The sequence below is a fragment of the Choristoneura fumiferana genome, chromosome 9 (genome assembly GCF_025370935.1).
Source record: "Choristoneura fumiferana chromosome 9, NRCan_CFum_1, whole genome shotgun sequence".
NCBI lineage: Eukaryota > Metazoa > Arthropoda > Insecta > Lepidoptera > Tortricidae > Choristoneura > Choristoneura fumiferana.
The window spans coordinates 518,110-532,282 of NC_133480.1; the positions used below are offsets into that span (position 1 = coordinate 518,110).

The 14,173-nt window shown below is 38.6% G+C and overlaps 2 protein-coding genes across 2 annotated transcripts; one reads left to right on the top strand and one right to left on the bottom strand.

Moving 5' to 3' along the window:
* The first annotated feature begins 5,632 nt into the window (after nt 1-5,632).
* Nucleotides 5,633-9,091, top strand: LOC141430900 (uncharacterized). The gene is made up of 4 exons (XM_074091767.1): nt 5,633-5,825; nt 8,068-8,239; nt 8,504-8,576; nt 8,886-9,091. The coding sequence occupies exons 2-4, from the start codon at nt 8,102-8,104 to the stop codon at nt 8,993-8,995; spliced, it is 321 nt and encodes a 106-aa protein (XP_073947868.1). The 5' UTR covers nt 5,633-5,825; nt 8,068-8,101; the 3' UTR covers nt 8,996-9,091.
* Nucleotides 9,092-9,230: 139 nt separating this feature from the next.
* LOC141431411 (protein takeout-like) lies at nt 9,231-13,863 on the bottom strand. Its single transcript, XM_074092580.1, has 6 exons — nt 13,794-13,863; nt 13,595-13,693; nt 13,031-13,178; nt 11,636-11,769; nt 10,695-10,860; nt 9,231-9,881 (listed from the first exon to the last, which is right to left on the bottom strand). The coding sequence occupies exons 1-6, from the start codon at nt 13,861-13,863 to the stop codon at nt 9,743-9,745; spliced, it is 756 nt and encodes a 251-aa protein (XP_073948681.1). The 3' UTR covers nt 9,231-9,742.
* Between the last annotated feature and the right edge of the window lie 310 nt (nt 13,864-14,173).

Consider the following 14,173-nt stretch of genomic DNA (forward strand, 5'->3'; position numbering starts at 1 on the left):
CGACATTCTTCCCCAATTTGAAAATTAACCCAGTGAAAGATTTCCTATCTAGTGCTCCGCCCCAATCTGCGTCTACATAGCCTCGTAAGTCTAAGTCCCCCGACTTCCTAAAAGTAAGGCAAAGATTAGACGTACCCTTCAAATACCTAAGGACTCGCTTTGCGCATTTAAAGTGCGTTTCATCATAGCACGAGTTAAATTGCGAAAGTGCACTCACTGCATGCGCTATGTCCGGTCGCGTATTACAGGCTAAATAATTTAGACATCCTATCAAATTTTGATATGGTAGATTGCAGTGTGAATCAGCTGACTTTTCAAGCTTGATTCCCACTTCCATCGGAGTGTTAACCGGCTTAGCATCTGTCATGTTAAAGTCATTTATGACATTTAAAATGAACTGCTCCTGATCAAGATAAATCACATCTTTATCCCGCCTCAGTCTCATTCCTAGAACATGTCTAGCCGCGCCTAGGTCTTTCACCTTGAACTTTTCAAGCAAACCTGATTTTAATTTCTGCTTTTCTCGTTCGCAATTTCCAAATATGAAAATATCATCAACATAAATAACTACCACTAGCCTCTTATTAAGTTTGAGATGCTTCTGGTACAAACACGGTTCTTGTTTAGATTGTATAAAACCTAACGCTAGCATCTCTTTGTCCAACTCGTTGAACCAAGCATTCGATGCTTGTTTCAACCCGTACAATGATCGCTGTAGCTTACATACTTTGGTTTCTTGACCACTGGTTACTGCTCCTTTGGGTTGACGCATATAAATGTCCTCTTTAATTTTACCGTATAAGAATGCAGTAGTTATATCCCATTGATCAATAAACCAATTGTATTCAACCGCTAATGAAAATAACATTCGCAATGTAGAGCTTCTAACTACAGGAGAATAAGTTTCACCATAGTCTATGCCACGTACCTGCGTAAAACCTTTGGCTACCAATCTAGCTTTGTACTTGGTTACCTTGCCATCGCTATCTTTCTTGACTTTGAAGACCCATTTGCACTGAATTGGCTTCTTGTCTGCTGGAAGATCGACCAATTTCCAAGTCTGGTTCTCATTCAGTGACTTTAGCTCATCATCCATCGCTTTTTGCCACAGATCACCATCAGACCTCGCCAACGCTTCCTCTACAGTCAAAGGATCGTCATTAATCACGCTTTCCATAGCACACATGACGTTACAGCCATAACGATCGACTGGCTTACGCTCTCTTAGAGGATACCTCCTTTCTACGGGTTGAGGTAACGCCGCTTCCTCTTCAGCAACTTCCTCTTCAGGTACTCTCTGCTCGGGTACACTTGGTACACCCTCCTCTGGTAGTACCTCCTGGTTGTCAGTGTTATTTGACGAACTATCATCATGCACCTCCGAAGTATCGACTCCATCGTTGTTTACGTTGCGTACACTAGACTGTACAACTGACTCTGTATCAAGGCTTAAGCGTACCACAGAACTGTCAACTTTAACATCTTGAAGAAAAACATTTTCCAAAAATTTGACATCTCTCGCTGTACAAACCTTCCCAGTCCTTGGATTCATTAAACGATAGCCTTTTTGATTTTCTGGATATCCAATGAATACCATAGTCTCAGTTTTCATGTCTAGTTTGCGTCGCTTTTGTTTTGGTTTCAAACTAAAAGCCAAACAACCAAAGATTTTCAGATGACTTACATCTACATCTTTTCCAGTCCATAGCTTCTCCGGTACAGCATCGCTCAAAGCTTTTGTGGGACTTCTGTTTTTCAAATAAACAACTGTATTTACAGCCTCTGCCCAATATTTTTTACTCAATTTTGCTTCCGATAACAATGTCCTCGCCTTCTCGATGATCGTGCGGTTCGCTCTCTCCGAGACCGAATTTTGTTCAGGTGTGTAAGGTACAGTCGTCTGGTGTTTAATACCTGCTGACTTCAAAAAATTATTAAATTTACCATTACAGTACTCTGTTCCATTATCAGATCTAAGGCACTTTATTGACCTACTCGTCTGTTTCTCAACTTCCGCCTTATATTCACGGAACTTATCGAAGGTTTGACTTTTATTTTTCAAAAAGTAAACATGCGTCTTCCGAGTAAAATCATCAATAAATAGTAGGACATACCTCGAACCTCCGAACGATGGTTCTTCCATCGGTCCACAAATATCAGTATGCACGAGCTCCAAAATCTCGCTCGCTCTCGTACCTTTGTTTTTAAAGGGACTCTTGCATGTCTTTCCTTCGATACACGCAATACATGGTTCTGTCAAATCACAGCTTCGAAATTCCAATCCCGTAACAAGGTTTTTCAATTTATTCATGTAATTTTCACTTAAATGCGCTAGTCGTTTATGCCAAATGTTTGAAATATTTTCGTTTTGTTTTGACAATGTCAAATTGACGACGTTGTTTTTGTTTTCTTCCAACTCGTAAATTCCGTCAACTTCATGACATCTTGCAATAGACCGATTCTGTTTTTGAATCGTGCAACCTCCTTTGTCAAAATTAACACAATAATTCTTCTTGGTCAAATCGCTAACCGATATTAAGTTCATGGATAAATCGGGAACATGTAAAACATTATTCAAAAATAATTTTTCTTCGCCGACTCGAGGCTCAGCGTTCCCTCGTCCTTGTACGCGTAGCTTTTCACCATTCGCTACTGAAATTTTCATGTTGCCGTTCTCGGGTTTGTAAGACAACAACCTGCTCTTATCATGAGTCATGTGATTTGAGCATCCACTGTCAAGATACCACTTGTCTTTGTTAATCGCCTCCTTAGCATTCAGGCAGACATTCGCGGTTTTCTTCCGCTCTTCGCATTCGGACGCCTTGTGTCCTTGCTTGTGACACTTATAGCACTTTAAAACAAACTTCTGCTTACGATCAACGGTTTTGGGGCGTGATCTGGCATCGTTCTGTGCTCTTCTTGTAACTAGGGCTTGTTCATGGTTTGTGTTCAAGTTGCTCTGTCTACTTCCTTCTTGCAGTAATTTCGTTTTTATTTGCTCCAACGTGATCTCTGTACCGCTATTATCTACAGCCATGATGAGGGGGCCGTACTCAGGGGTCAGTCCACCGAGCAAAATCGATATGATCCAGTCATCCTGTATTGGTGAATCGATATCCGACAATTGCTGTGCAAGGAACGTAACTCTCGAGATATAGCTTTCAATGCAGTCAAAGTTCTCTAACCTGCTACTGAACAGCTCTCGTTGAATGCAGATTCGTCTTCCCCAACCCTTGTCTTCGTAAACTTTCTGTAGATTACTCCAGACTTGTTTGGCAGATTTGGCATTGTAGACGTGAGTAAAGCACTCAGGTTCCAACAATAAACAAATCGTTGTTCGTGCTTTCCTGTCCACGTCATCGTCTACCACATCCTTTGAAATTACTTCCCACCAGTTTTTATTTTCTAAGTAATTCCTCACCAAGAATTTCCAGTTCGGGTAATTCGACGAACCTTTCAATTTTCTTATTCCGCTTATGCCGATCGAACAGCTGTTTTCGTCTGACATATTGTGACGGAGAAAATTTTTTTTTACAACTTCAAACCACTTTTATTTACACTTTAATAACTCTTCACGTTATTTCTGGACTACTATACGTTCTGGACGTCCTGGGCCCATAACCAAATGAAATTATGTAGAACGGTAGCAGAAATAATATGTATATTAAAGGTAAAATAGTAAAAATCCAAGCATACGACGTGTGTACGTCAGTTCGCACAACAAGAATAACAAACAGCTGGTTGCTGTGTCAACCATTCATTATACGAACTATGTAATATGATTACATTTCAGAGCCAGTATTAATACAGGCGCTATATAGCCTCTAATAGAACTGTCGCTGATTATAGAAGCTTGACGTTTATCGTTTATTTCTGACAGACATTTTCGTGACACATTTCGAACTCGAATGAGAATCCACCAATGAGAGCGCTGGATTTTGTCGCGATAGCGTCGACTGAAGTGTCAAAAATAATACCTAAATGATAGGCTTTGCGTTTTGATCGGTCTGTATTTTAATTTGTATTTAATTATTCGGGTGGTGATTAAAGATTTTTATTAATAAAAAATGCTAAAACACTTCTGAAACAATACCATAATTTGAATGCTTGTACTCATACCAACATTGCTCTATTTTGATGTAATGGAGATTACTTGTAACTGTAGTTTTTGGTACAGAATGAAGATGAAAATCTCAATAAAAATTTGTTATTTTATGACATTTTACAATGAGCCTGACCGTATGTAAATCTTCGTCAAAAACAATCGACTTTTTGACATAACTCTGTAAGATATATCATTGCATTGGGTTCATAGTAAAATTATTTTTCCATAATGACAGGTTTTAACTGTATCAAAAAAGCTGTTAGGTGTCTCCATTATATCCCTTAGTTAAGTATTAACCTAGTTTGTTAGTTTAAAGTAATAGAGGCTAAGTACGACTTAGTTGCTTCGATGGACGTTACCAGTGACTATGCCATAGACATTTGTTATTCTATATTTCACTGAATAAAATTGAAACAATATTTTTTCGTTTTATTTGCAAACCTTATTATGAAAACAAGACAAGGTATATATGGACAAGGTATACAGGACAAACAAGTCTATAGGCTAGGTACACATATTATACGAGGCAAAAGAAAATAAGGACCGTTTGAGTTTATCGGTGGAATTAAATCATAAATATATTATTATAAATATGTACGAGTATTTGTATCGTGTTAAGTTTTATTCATAAAAACATTTTCCTAATGTATTTTTCTGTGTATTGAATATATGTGTAAATTAGGTTTCTCTCCCATTTTTAAATTAGGAATATTTATTAAGAACTAGCTGTTGCCTGCGGCTTCGCCCCCGTTGTATTTTTTCTAAGTTTTCTTCCATAAAAACCTTCTGACAATAACGAACACAACAAAATAAGAATAAGCGAAATCGGTCCCGCCGTTTTCAAATTTTGCGCTTCGAAACACATTTAACTATTCATATTTATTTATATAGATAGAAAGAAGATTATCTTTATTACTATTTTCGTTTTACCAGTGAAACTCATGTGGCCTCTGTTTTATACAAGCTTTTATTTAGTTTCACCTGACCCATTGTCTGTCTGTAATAATAATAATATCTTGCAAGTTAAATTCGACCAACTTCCAGTAGTTGGATTGACTTGAAATTTGGTATACTTATCCAAATTGCAAGACAATACAGTAACCTTGGTAGTTACATCCTGGTCGTTACAACAACTTGGTAGTTACAACAGGACGGAACTCTTCAACGGTTAATGGCATCAACTTGAAATTTGGTATGCAAATGTAGTTTGGTGAAAATAAAAGTACCTACAGTCAACAAAAAAAAATACAACCGAATTGATAGCCTCCTCCTTTTTTGAAGTCGGTTAAAAAGTACAGTATAGAGCCATGTTATTTTGTTATGAGGATTAAAGTTTCTATCTATTTATCAGTCAGCAAAAAAAAGCTTAATTGTATTAAAAAATATTTTTTTACCACAAACATTCCTTTTAGGTAGCATACAGCTTATTCACATACAGCCTCTTTCAACCAATGCCGCCCTGTCTATACCTAAGGATGTACGAAAATTTTGCAATCTGTTTACTTCTTTCTTCTTAATGTAGCTGTCAATCACCAGTCATCACAAAACACAAACTACAAACCAAAATTACCTACCCAAAATCTTCCGTAAACACAAAAAAATATCCAAGACAAAATCCAGTAACCTTTCCATCTCGTCTTTTGAAAACCAATTCCTTCATCCTGGGTAGCGTCTACTAATCCTTCGCTCGCTTTGTCAAACGGAAAACGAAGTAGATACGGTAAGTTTCTGGGGCTGGATCTATCATTGAAGATGATAACTCTTTTTCATCAGACTTAAGAGTTACACTTGTCGTGGAGTATCTTCCACTCATCCATCCTACAAGCTATTCTCCTGACCTCTTCTCTTGATACGAAACGACAAGAACTTTCTATAGTATGTGATGATAACTACCGTAGGCGACAGGCTAGCAACCTGTCACTATTGTACCGTTTTTGTCAAACTTTAAACCTAAAATTGCTAATAGTGGCTCCGAAGCGGCAACGTTTCGTGTGCTCTGCCTACGCCATTTGGGAATACAGGCGTGATGTTTGTGTGTGTGTGTGTGTGTGTGATGATAACTCAATGAAGAGTTTATCGAATCAGGCGTTACCAGCCTCATACACGGTACGATTCGTCAGTACGATCCCTCGCTACAGACTGATCGAAACGACGAATGGATAGTGTATGTCATGATCGTTAATGATTTACTTCATCGAAGACGATGTCGGAGATCGCAACAAAATCCCATGCAATCATGAATATCTATGGCTCTTTGCGATCAATCGTCTCGATTTTCATCAGATCAATCGTACAGACGAATCGTACCGTATATGGGGCCCTTTAAGGAGGTCCATAATTATTAATGAACTATGAACAATTACTTTGCTCACCCGCGACCTTTTTCATGTGCAGCTCCTCCGCCTCTACACGGGTAAAAAGGATTTCTTCAAAGAAGACAGAGCACTTTCTCAAAATATTTAGTTATTCCAAAAAAATATTTACTTAGGCTAATGCAATATTTTTAAAACAAAATAACTGCTCATCTTTTTCTAAGACAATTTTTTCTCAATTTTGTTCTAACTTTCAATTAAATGGATTGAACTTGAATCAAGAAATTTTAATCTTCTTGGATCACATTTAAATAATCTCAAATCAATGACTTGTTACTTCCATAGAGATTTATCTTTTGCTCGAAGTCACGTTATTCTCTAAGAAATAAAAAAAGTTTTCATGAAGAATAAATTTATCTCACTGTATAATTAGCGGTTACTTAATTGAAATAACCTGTTATGATTAAATTTATTTCTCTTGCAACAAATGAACATTTTTAAGAAGATTTTGTGCTATTTTAAGAAACCTCTTGCGTCTATAGTGAGAAATTCATTTTTTTGGAGTTAACAAATCTGTCTTAACGCAAAGTAATTTGTCTTATTTTAAGAAATCTGTTTTTACCGTGTACTTTGTTAGAACACGTACATCACACAAACGCAACTAACACCACGACCACACTACGCTAACGCATTTCAAACTCAACCAGATTTCAACTACGCAGACATCGTATCTTTACAACTGGTAGCTTGGGGAACAGTTGAGCTCTGATGATGATGATGAGCTCTGGTTTAGTAGTGACAGTTGGGCTTGTATACATCAGCCAAATAAGTGGTCTATCAATTTTTAAACAAGATCCTATCAATTGAACATGTCGCTAAAGTCGAACTTTCAAGTTGACAGACACGTCTATTGGCATTATTGTTTTATGACATGCAAACGATTATCAACTTTAGGGTGGCAGACCACATATTTGGCTGATGGTACGCAGGATGTACGCTATGTGAGTTCTTCCAGTAATGGAGGCGGAGTTGGTGCATATGTAGACGTAGCTAGCGTAAAATCGTAGGTAAATAGAGTCATTTTATTTTTCATCGTTCATTAAATGAAGAGCGCTGGCCGAGCGCTCATCATGCAGCATTCAGTGTATCTCCGTCTCTTGCCGCCAGATATGTGTCGGCAATCATAGACCTCAGCGGCATTTCCTGAGACAATGGCAAGGGAAGCGACCGTCTTTGTCTAATATTACTAGATCTTATAGTTATCTCTGCATAGTATAAAACAAAATTGCTTCCCGCCAACCCTCTGTATAAATATAATGAACGCTTAGACATGGATTTCAATGCAGTTTTCATCAATAGACAGTGATTCAAAAGATAGGTGTCTCGGCTTTGCGCTGGTGCCTTTGATAATGGACTTCTTTTTTCACCTCTTGTTTTTCAAAGTTGCCCCCGAGCGAAGCTGAAGCTACAATTAATAAGAACTTTTGCATGAGCCAAATTAATATCGGCCATAGCAGAGCATGCAAAACTATGTTCTATTCGGCCATAGAAATAGAGTCATATCAGATATTTATGCACGCTTCATTGAGATCTAATACATAATAAGGTACACCTACTTAAAACCCTATTTCGGTGTCTCCCCAAAAACAGCTTAACTTGGGACCTGGAATTTGGAAAATAGAAAATGAGCAATCAATGTTTTGACCTCCTCGTGAACAACTTCTTTGAGGCCCTGGTGTTCCTGTTTCTGAGCCTGACCACGTACATGGCTCTCCGGTGCATCATCAGGAACGTGGGGCGTTCCAGAGGAACTAGTGATCAGGTAAGCTTAGTCAAAACTAGAAATCTGACGAAAACCTATCAACGCACTTGGAATCACGATTAGTTTCATCAATCATCCATCACTTTCTGTCAAACGATATGTGACGAGAGTGGAAATGAGAGGCGGTAAAGCCAACGAGTTTGTAGTAGTCAATCGAGCACCGCAATGCAATGCAACTTGCACGATTTTTCTTGCAAGTCTAAACTTGACTTTAGGCAATACGGCCTCTGATCTTATTCGTTTATCAACTATACTCTCTTTCAGTTTTCAACTGAATTAATGACAATGGAAGCAGTTCTTTTGGGATTTGTTTTACACCTACTTCTTTTCGGTTTATGTAAGTGTTCATTTAATTAATAATTAAAAAGGACATTGCTGTAGGTCTGCGATAGATTATGTGTATGTTTGTTCTATTGTGTATTGTGGAGAAGCAAGGCAAAATGGTGTAGTTCGTTGACATAGATCTCTATAAAGTAACGCTAGAATCAATTAATTACTGGTTAACATAAACAAATACATTCTTTTTTTCTCGAGCAGCTTGGTAGTCAAACTTTGTATAATAATTATAAACATCAACCTCTCATATACGTCCGCAATTATTTAAATTAGCGCCATCTGTTATAGTAACAAGTAAACTTCATTTCAGTCGCAATCATCAATGTAGCCTTCTGTGAGACAGCGAGATTGAATAATAAGCGTCGTATCAATAACGAAGACTCTCCAGATGTAGAGCGAAATGAAAGAAACCCTACATAGGTATCCTGTAGTATAAATTATCTTTGCCTAAAAATAAGGAGACCTTCAAACAAAGGCTGTAGTCTGTATTAAACTTAAAAGTTCGAAAACTTCAACGAAGATGGCGCTAGTAAAAAGGTTTCTCCTACTCACCGATAGATGTCGTTAAAGTGAAAATGAAACAACTTTTTTTTATAAAATTTACTTAAAGCTTAAAACAGTATTATACTAAAGCCTTATAAGTAATAATAAATATAAAAGTCTGCAAGTGTATTTTCTTTACTAACCCGCTTACATTTAAGAGTTATTATCACTAGTTCTTAATTTTATTTTGTTAAAATAATGTCCTACAAGAACATAAAGATCTTAAAAACATCATAGGTTATTAAAGATATCACTTTCCACCCAAGTACATTTTTAATTCAAACCTAGTGTCTAATCTTAATTATTTTCATAATTTTTTGGTGTCTGTTTTTAGTATAAATAGGTATCAAAAAGTAAGTTATGCGCCAAAAAGTTTTATTGGCTTTCTTGCTGATTTTTATTGATATTTGCCTTATCATCGGTCTTTGCTCCATTTAATCGATAGTAAAAATAGCCAACCTCGTGTGGGACATTATTGATAAAAAGCCATCCCTTTTTTCAGTATGTTTCTCTGACCATCTCTCCCCATTTCCTAACTGTAACCTACTTTACATGGAGCAGTACACAGTCACAGCTTACCAATAACCTTTCAGTCATATTATTAAATAATATCTTAGTAATAATTCAGTCTTCTATGAATATTTTGTTCATGGGCACCTTATCAAATATGGTGTTGGTGACGTTCTTGAAAACGGAGCTGAGACTCTTCTCGTAGGACTCCTTGAGCTCGTTAAAGACCAGCTCTGAGTTCTCGTTGAGGAACCTGTAATAGTTAGTGATTTTTACATTATTAAACGCAGGTCTGAAAGTTTTAATCTTAAACCGTATATTTCTTTAGGCAGGGTGGTCTCTTTCAGTAAAAAACAAAGATAACGAAGTCGAAAACACCTGGAAGAACAACTGTCACAACCATTCACAAAGTGACATGGTAAGTGCCAGAGAGCAGCCAGCGATGATAAAGCGGACTAACCACTCACATGCTTTTGGCAACTCTAGTTGCCTGTCAATTCAATGCTCTTATACCTAGTGCCATCCACGAAGACGCGTGATTTTGTCAAAATTAGAAATTATTGACATTGTAATAAAAACCATTGTTAATAACGTAGTGTAGGGCGTCCTGAGGCATGGTGGACGGATGACCTTAAGAGGATCGCTGGCGGCGGATGGATGCGAGGGGCTGAAGACAGAGTGTTGTGGCGCGCCATGGAAGAGGCCTATGTCCAGCAGTGGACTGCTGTAGGCTGATGATGATGATGATAAATAAAAACCACGGTACGCGTCATCATGAATGACTCTACCTATATTTTGTTAATGAGTAGAGTTCAACTCAAAATTCAAAGTATGTGAGTGGCTAAGAAGATGGGGATGGCGGGACGGTATGGAGGTGTCTGCACTGCAAATGACTAGCCTGACATTGTGTGAGACCGAAAGCTGTGGAGGTCAAGATAGTCATTTAGATATAGATACAGGAAAGAAAAACATGATAAAAGTTATATACCGCCATATGAAGACGTTTGCAACACCACTGATGCTCGTTCGTATTAAGGAGTATCAACCCAGCAAGAGCTAAACTTACAGGTTCATCTGATCCCCCAGCCTCTTGTCTCCGTTGAAGAGGTTGGTAAAGTGCAGGTAGACCCTCTTTGGGAGGAATTTGACCTTGTACTCGCGGATGTGCATGTACGTCTGTCCATTTCGCACCACAGGCTCACCTATCAGGTCGTGCTTGACCACCAGGTTCACTGAAATGGGAAAAACATTATAGTATCAGGACAGGACATTGTTAAATCAGAGATGTCGTCTGCGAAGGCTTTTAGCACTTTTTCATTCCAATTATCTATCAATGTAGGTACTTAATTAATAAAAACGAATGATTGCTAGCGAGTGTATATACGCTCAAACTCAAGAATGGCTGGGCCAATTTGGCTAACTTTTTACCCGACTGCGAAGACGGAGGGTTATGTGTATGACCCGTATGTATGTATGTATGTCTATTCCTATGTCCTCTCGTAACTACTAAATGGCTAAACCGATTTTAATAAATGATAATGTCATTGGATTCGTCTTGATGACGCGACACTGGGTACATGAAATTCTTGAAAAATCAAAATGGATTTTTGGCGCCATATGTAAGTTTTAATTTTTTTTACTCAAACATATGGAGTAGGGTATCAAATGAAAGCTAATATTTTTTTTTTAATCCGAGGAAAGGTTTTTAGAAAACGAATTCTTCATAGAGAAACGGGAAACAGCTAATCTAATATATTTATAATCATAATAATATTAATTTATTTCAAGTAACATGACTCATAGAAAAAAAAAACAAAAAAATATATAGGTACACATACAAAACAAACAAAATACAATACAATATTTAATTAACACGAGGAATGGCACGAAAGACACTGTCTTACCACAAGCCATACCTAAATAATATAAAAAAAATAGTTGCCAGTAAATGCATACTTAAGATTTGGTTCGTCTACTCGCCGCTGGATGGCGCTAACCTCAACTTACCCATAGTGACATTGGCAATCCCTTTTCCTTGTATGGGGAGAACGAGGATCCTTCCCTTCATGACGTAGTCAGCAATGAACTCCATCTTAGGAGTCATGGAGTTTGTTATCAACCGGTAGTGTGGTAAGTCCGCCCTGGAAAAGATAATGAGAAGGTTTTTATTATATAATTGAGATGTTTTTGAATTGAATTTCTCCCGACTTTTGAATTTTGAGTTGGGAACTTAACAGAGTTGGAGACACAAGATATATTTCTTTTTTTTATATATCAAAATACACTTGATTTAATTAACAAGAGGAACCCCGGCGCGCACCTTAGCGTTTTTCGACATTCATGTGCGGAACTATATTTGAAATTTACCACGAGCTTTACGGTGAAGGAAAACATCGTGAGGAAACCTGCGCAACCCTGCGAAGCAATTCAATGCTATGTGGGAAGTTGCCGATCCGCAACTATGGCCCTCTCATTCTGAGACGAGGCCTGTGCCCAGCAGTGGGACGTATATAGGTTGGGATGATGATATTTTAAAATAGTAATACGAATAATGTATTTATTTGTCAATGAATTATTTTAGGTCTGAATGCACTGACATTTTTAATAAGCAAATATGGAACTTTATTATTATTATTATTTAGAGTCAAATGTGAAAACGGCGCTGTAATATCTGAACAGCGGAGCGTGCAAAAATATCTGACACGTGCAAAATTCCGGCCTAGATATAGAGTCGTATCAGATATTTATGCACGCTTGTTGTGTCAGATATTGGTGCTGGTGACTGTACAATGCTACTAATATCATGTTGACATCCCATACGTCTGACAAAGAAATCAAAGCGAAATTGGTTATGAAAACAGTGCTTTAATAGTGGCAAATTAGCTGGTCTATGTTTTGCTTAAGTCTTATGTTCTTAAGTTTTTTTCTATATTGTACCGTTTTTTTGCCCAAATAAACATTAAACAAAAGGTTCCACCTTGGTACTTGATTCAGTTTCCTCGACTGTACGATGGGTAATAACGCCAATCGAGAGCACAATACATATGAAACTTCTCCGATAGAATACGATGAAAAACACAACCTTTCTTTAAGCAGTCGGGGGTAAAAAGCAAACATCGCAGGTTTTGCAGGTGGTAGGACCTTGCGCAAGGTCCGCCCGGATTGCTACCACCATCTTGCTCGCTAATCCTGCCGTGAGCAGTGCTTGCACTGTTGTGTTTCGGCGTGGAGAGTAAGACAGCCGGTGAAATTACTGCACGTGAGGTATCCCATCTTAGGCTTTAGGTTGACAATGCGTCTGGAATACCCCTGGTGTTGCAGAAGTTTATGGGCGGTGGTGATCTCTTACCATCAGAGACCCAATTGCCATCCAGTCGAATAAAAAAAAACGTCTCAACCTACTTGTAAGTAGTCAGGATGGTACTCGCTAAGCCATGCAGCTGAATGTGCCTGTAGTTCTGCGATAGCACGACGGGGCCGGCGCCGGAGTGGATGTTGATCGCGGCCACGAGGAGGGGCTCGAGGGGGGGCACAGCGAGCGCGGGGATGCCTGGAACCAAGGGGGGCATGATGATTGATGACTGTTATCTTTCGAGATATATCGGTGGCAGAATAAAGCTCCACTGAAGCTTGGTTACTGCCTCAGCGCGCTTTTGCACGACTATTGCTCCTCAGTTTTTGACTGCTGCTTCCCCATTGTTTTCGTTGCACACGTCTGTCACAAAGTCACGATCAAATGTACTTTACACATTTTAACTCGGCAACAGTCTATCCGATGCACATCGCAACATTCCAGTCCTGTTATGGAGAGCGGTATCGAATTCGCACTACTCGCGACGCGGGGACGAGGCGTCCTGTCACGGTCGCCATGTATGGTTGGGAGTTCGGGAGATGTTAGTAAAACAAAGGTTGGTATCGAACTGAACTATATTTAGTAAATGAATGCGATTATATACTTAGTCTTACCACTACACCAGTTATAACGAAATACTTGTAATAAACTCAAAATCAATGTGTACGTAACAGAGGTTGTAGGGTAAGTGGCGATGACAGGATGTTTTGATGCTAGTTTAATTAACGCCTAGAGAATAAGGAAGGCAACGCAGCGGTGATGATGATGTTTGCTATGATCCTTGTGCAAGACGTAAGTCCAAACAATACATACTCCTGGCCGTTGAAAGATGTAGCTCCTCTGCTGTAGGCAATTTGCACAGGCGCATGAGAGAGCGACGCATGCAACCTTTAGTAGTGGTCACTTCTGCCACTCTGGCTACACCATCGGTCCCGGTGGTGAGGCGCTGCACGCGACCGAGACTCCAAGATAGAGGAGGAACTAGACCAGAGTCGATACTACGAAGAGCCAAATTGGAACTTGGAGTCTCGCCGTCCTGCTGAGGCTAATATTATTTAATACGAGAGTGAGAAAGACAGTACGATACGAACATCGACTTTTGGATTTCGTAGTAGGCCCCCAGATATGAGCCAAAGTTAATCTTTTTCCATTTTATATCAATCTGTGAAATTGGTAGATAATAAACTATTTAA

What these genes read in the sequence shown, in the direction of transcription:
- LOC141431411 (XM_074092580.1), bottom strand. Translation starts at nt 13,863, where the DNA reads ATGCGTCGCTCTCTCATGCGCCTGTGCAAATTGCCTACAGCAGAGGAG. An exon ending in ACATCTTTCAACGGCCAGGA is followed by an intron (nt 13,694 to 13,793) that starts GTATGTATTGTT and finishes TAATTAAACTAG; the next exon opens with CATCAAAACATCCTGTCATC. An exon ending in CTGGGGGATCAGATGAACCT is followed by an intron (nt 9,882 to 10,694) that starts GTAAGTTTAGCT and finishes TAACTATTACAG; the next exon opens with GTTCCTCAACGAGAACTCAG.
- LOC141430900 (XM_074091767.1), top strand. Translation starts at nt 8,102, where the DNA reads ATGAGCAATCAATGTTTTGACCTCCTCGTGAACAACTTCTTTGAGGCC. An exon ending in CCAGAGGAACTAGTGATCAG is followed by an intron (nt 8,240 to 8,503) that starts GTAAGCTTAGTC and finishes ACTCTCTTTCAG; the next exon opens with TTTTCAACTGAATTAATGAC. An exon ending in CCTACTTCTTTTCGGTTTAT is followed by an intron (nt 8,577 to 8,885) that starts GTAAGTGTTCAT and finishes ACTTCATTTCAG; the next exon opens with TCGCAATCATCAATGTAGCC.